At 42.3% G+C, this 5,403-nt stretch overlaps 1 protein-coding gene across 1 annotated transcript; it reads right to left on the bottom strand.

Annotated features, from left to right (window-relative positions):
- On the bottom strand, positions 1-1,018 carry LOC149816119 (copper transporter 5.1-like). The gene has a single exon (XM_089987912.1). The coding sequence runs from the start codon at positions 899-901 to the stop codon at positions 476-478; it is 426 nt and encodes a 141-aa protein (XP_089844038.1). The 5' UTR covers positions 902-1,018; the 3' UTR covers positions 1-475.
- Positions 1,019-5,403: the final 4,385 nt, after the last annotated feature.

The following is a 5,403-nucleotide window of genomic DNA, read 5'->3' as shown; positions in this document are numbered from 1 at the left end:
TTTATAGTAAGAGAAAACCTTAATTCTACTTTTGAATCTTGGATCAATTCAACGTCTAAATATGACTCCAAAATCAATAATAAATAAATACATAATAAATTGGATTCAGTTGAACCCCAGATCATCAATGGTCCCTCAATTTATTCTTGCATTTTTGTGGATAGTCCTCCATTCGGATCGGCTGGTGCATCAGTCTCCGATCCCGAGGATGGTTTACCGTCCTTCATGAAAAAATAAAAACGAAAATCAATCATGATCTCTTCTGTACGTGAGTATAAGCACGGATTGCATCATAGTTCACGATCAGCGCAAACCAGAAATCACGAAAAATGGACAAGAAAATCTCGATTGCAGCATTTCCAGATATTTACATATCGCATACAATAAAAGAAAGAAAGGATAGAGCAAAAAGCACAGAAGGCGACGGAAGAAAACGCTAGCAGAAGAAAAACATTGGAAGAAGCCGGACCGAACCTCAGGCGCAGGCGCAGGGGTTCTCGGCCTCGGCGACAATCTCGCCGTCGCACCTGAAGAGAAGGTAGCCGGTGGTGAGTCCGACGACGGCGACGATGAACACTCCGGCGTTGTAGGACATCACCGCGAGCATCAGGAAGTAACCGATCGCCGAACTGACGCCGAAGAGGGCGGCGACGGCTAGCTTCCAACCCCTGAACTTCGTGGCGGAGATGCGGGAGAGGAGCGGGGCGTCGTCGCCGGATTCGGGAGGTTTTCCGGTGGAGGAAGCCTGGAGACGGGCACGCAGGTTCTCCAGGTACTGGTAGAAGGCGGAGAAGAAGAAGACGGCGAGGAGGGTGAGGGCGTAGCCCAGCCACGTCGTCGTCTTCCATCCGTCGAAGAGGAGCGTCACCTGCCTCCCCCAGTAGAACGTCATGTGCATCATTTTTCGCTTTAGATCGCGGGATCGAAACCCAGTGGTAACGCGAGAGATGAGGGCGAAGGAGAAAGACGGCGAAAGCGAAGAAGAAAGACGCAGGGCGGCGGGGAAGGTTCGGCTGGAACGAAGTAAAATGGAGAGGGTCTTCGGAATTGGACGTATTCGTTCTCGCTATATCCGAATTGCCACGAGCTGCGGCTCGTGGCTCGGTTGGGTTCAGCTCAGTAGTCAATCAGATGAAACTTGGCCTTGTGAAAAAGAAAAGGAAAAAGGGCTGCTCGGCTCGGCTCGGCTCGGCTCGTGCATGATTGGTTGTGGTGGCACAAATCAAATGGTTGGTAGTTCGTTTTCACTTTATCATATTTTAAAAAATAAAAATTATGAAGTTAAATCTTAAAATTTATTGTCCCTTTTTTTTTTGTATAGATAACTGGAGAGAAAACCCCTAATTTTTTTTGGTTCACTCATGTTTCTTTTTCATGGAAAGAAAAGAGCATGTTTTTTAATGACTACGTCCCCTCTTGATAAGATTCTTCATCCTCTGCATGCACATCCAAACTCTGTTCCTGTTGCGTGTACTCTTTACAAAGAACCAACTAAACTGATCTTACACATCACATTTAGATGAATGGTCAGCAGTAATGGAACTGCATGCTAAGATGTCGTGCACAGCTGCATAAAAAAATGACCACAATAATTATATTGGTGCATTTGGCATAGTGACAAAAGTTAAAAACGTCAAAATATCGGCAGCTAAAAACTCCCAATTTTTTTTTGAAATTCTCATGTTTTTGGCAAAATATCGGCAATAAAAAATAAATAAATAATATAAAATTAATTTTTATAATGAAATATACATAAAAATATTTAAAAAAAAACTGCATGATTTTTTTTTTTATAAATATCTGATAAAAGCATAAATATCACGTTTTAAACACAATATTTATGCTTTTGACGAAAAAACTCACGAGAAATTACCATTTTTTCACTTTTGGGTCATTTCTCACGATATTTTTTGCAAGATTTTCATAAATCCCGCGAGATTTGTCACTATGGCATTTGGACGGACCACTTGTATACATGTAAGATGAGGATGGGGGCTCCGCGTGGTCGGTAGGAGCTGTCAGTGCACGTATTCTTGTGGTGGAAAGTAGCAGGTTCAAAACCCAGTGGTACGTTGAATAACTGGTGGAAGGCCTGCCCACCTAACCCCAGCTTGTCTAAAAAAAAAAAAAAAACTAAGATAATGATGCACAGCTTGCGTCTTAGATTAGCTAATGTGATGTAGTACATATTGGAGTACAGTATGGGGTTGCATGCAGTCTTCCAAACGTACGAGCAGGAGTGTGAACGGTCGTATTTGGTTTCAACCCAGGTGAAATCACACTCATATTTGATTTGAGATGATGTTACTGGGTCTGGACTCGAGTCTAATCGAACTCACCATGAGAGAAACCATACCCGGTAAAATAATAAATTTTATCTATTTTATATTGAAAATTTGCTGATCTTAGTGGGGGGGGGGGGGGTTGGGCCCGAGTTTGGTATGAAATTTCACAAACCATACCTGGCTCCATAAATTAATCGGACCCTTCGGGTCCAACCTGAATTCTAATCAGACCATCTTATTTATCATCCAACCCTGACCCTATAGGGTTTGGTACGGGTCATGTCCGAGTCAAATCTGACCCATTGACACCCCTAAGTACGAGGGCGGAACAAAGTGCACCATAGTAGCCAAACTCATCCTCCAAATCGACGATTTTTCTGCATTTTAGGCGGAGAGTTTATTTGGAAATCGGAGTCGCCAAGCCAAATCGTTCACAAGATGGATCGCGATCAGTCGGCGATTTATCGAACAATATCTTCGATCACCGCTACACTGGAGTGCACCACAAAATTGTGCGTGTCCGGATCAAATTGTGGGCCCCCACAGAATTTGATTGGTACGTTTTGTGGGGCCCATGGATGCGTGTCGTAAAAGGACACGCCCCCAACTTATTCCACTTGCCTTTATATATATTTGGGTATCCAAACATGGCCTTGCACTTTTTTATGCATAAACTTAACGAATTCGGATCTTAAATGAGTGTGGTCCAAACAGATCACAAGACTGTGTGCACTTTGTATTTTTATGGTGATCGACCTTTCTGTTCTGGGCAACTTTCTTTTTTGGGTTATTTACAAAAGAATACCAAGTTTTTTTCTGATTTTTCAGATCCATACCTAAAAAATCATGTAACTCAAAAGCATACCTGATTTTATGTTTTGTTATGCAAATGCATAACCACCATAAATGTCTCACCTTTAATTAATGTTATCAGTATCGGTGCTCGGCCCATACAGAATTTTGCTCCCGATATGGCTAATTTTTTAATAAATATAAAAATACTGAAGAATAATTTTTATTATTATTTTAATGGTTTTAACACGTGTCACGTCATGTAATGATTGATATGTAATAATTTTTTATTATTTTTGGGCCGATACAGAACGGATTCAGCTGAATATGGGTATCGACCCGATGCAGCTGAATGGGGGAGCCCAACGATTCAGGGCCGATACCCATACTGACAACATTGCCTTTTAACTACAGTCGCCGGTTAACAACATTTGAGCTATACCAATTCTACCCTCATTTATTTTCTTTAATCTCTCTCTCTCTCTCTCTCTCTCTCTAACAACGGGTTGAATATCCAACTTATCGAGATGCATTCCTACCCATGAAATCCATTGTTTAAACCTGGCCTGTTTATTACTTAGCTCAGATCTGGGTCGACCTAAATAGTATTTGGGTCTGCATTTTGATGCCCATACACGGAATTGAGTTGAGTCAAATAAGTCCGGTCTTTTGCACGCGGTTTGAAATTTGGAATCACTAGCCAGTCGCAGTGGCATTTTCGTAACCATAAAATTGGGTTGGTGTCTAAAGAGGCATCCCTTTTACCGGGGTACTTGGTACTTGCAGTTGTATTAAGGGAGGAGAAGTACGAATGCAGTAACGGAGGGTCGTGTATCACACAGGCATAGGCATCCTCAACCCGGTTTAAATAATCACATATGGGGGAACCTTTTCCATTAATAAGGCAACTAAATGGGTCAAAGTCTTATTAGACCCGATCCGTAAGTCATATTTTCGGGTTTGGACCAGGACCTCGACCCGTTAAGGCGCATCAATCGGTTGGGCCAACAGGTGGCAGCAGACCTGGATCCAAGACGTACCTGATCTAGACAATTTTCAGCTAACTGGAGCCTTCTTTTTTCCTTATTAGGTGGGGCCGGGTGTCAATGGATCGGATTTGATTTTGACCCAGGTGGGTCCAAACATGAATCTGACTTTTGAGGGGCTGGTACCGGGTCTGATCACTGTAAGAAAACACATACATGGGTCCTATAAGAATTACATGAACCAAACTCAGTTCATACTCGGTAAAATAATATTTTTTTTTACAGTGAAAATTTGCCAATCTTAATTTTAACCCAGGTTGGATCCGTATAAAATTTCACAAACCGTGCCTTGCTTCACATACTAATCAGACCTTTTGGATCCACCAAAGGGGGCTCCACTTGTCTGGTAGAAGCAGTTAGTGCACGCTACCGTGTGTTGGGTCGTTGCAAGTTTTCAACCCGATGGTACAGTTGAATGACTGGTGGAGGTATGCCTAACCCCAGCTGGACTATCCCAAAAAAAAAAGGACCTTTTGGTGGATATAATGGAGAATTTAATGTAACCTCCTTCTTTATCACCAAACCCTGATCCTATAGGTGTCCGTATGGGTTGGGTCCAAGTCAACCACCACAAGGGTGGAACTAAAAATGTGTGTATGAATCCAACCATTGAATTTGAGATCCGAGACATTCAAACACCACCTAATAAGTTGCACCAAACTGGATTCTTTTTCTGCTTTTTATACAGAGAAAGCTGTGGTTAGGTAGACCCCTACCAATTATACAACCATACCATTGGGATTCAAACTTGCAACGTCCCAACACAAGGTGACTGCTCCCAGTTGAAACCTGAGCCGGATTATTGCGATCTGACCAGACTCAGCCCTTTTAATGGCATAACCAAGCTTTTGTACCATGAATAGACCCAATCACTTTTCTTTTGAGGGACGCAAACGGGTCGGATCATATAACTCAGATCCGATTAGACCCAACCACTTCTCTTTAGAGTGTGGCCTGCATTTGAATATTTACCTAATGGGCAGGATGAAACTCTAACCACTTGCTCCCTTAGCGTTAAAGATGCATTCCAAACATACAGGGGCGTAGCTAGGATTCATGTGAGGGGGGGGGGGGGGGGGGCAAACATGGGCGTAGGGAAAACAAATTGTGATAGTTGGGGGTTTGGGGGCAGCGCCCCCGCAAAAAAAAAAATTAGATAAAAAAAAAATGTCTACAATTATTAATAAAAATCTATTTCATATGGACAAATCAAACTATCTATCGTCATCACAACGAGACCCTCCAATCCACAAAACGAATAGTCACAATTAAATAGAAAT

Source organism: Nuphar pumila, chromosome 14, assembly GCF_984573655.1.
Source record: "Nuphar pumila chromosome 14, dmNupPumi1.hap1.1, whole genome shotgun sequence".
Taxonomy (NCBI): Eukaryota; Viridiplantae; Streptophyta; class Magnoliopsida; order Nymphaeales; family Nymphaeaceae; genus Nuphar; species Nuphar pumila.
This window is presented reverse-complemented; position numbering and strand designations above follow the sequence as displayed.

Bases quoted from the DNA above. Each gene is read 5' to 3' on its own strand.
- LOC149816119 (XM_089987912.1), bottom strand. From the start codon at position 901: ATGATGCACATGACGTTCTACTGGGGGAGGCAGGTGACGCTCCTCTTC.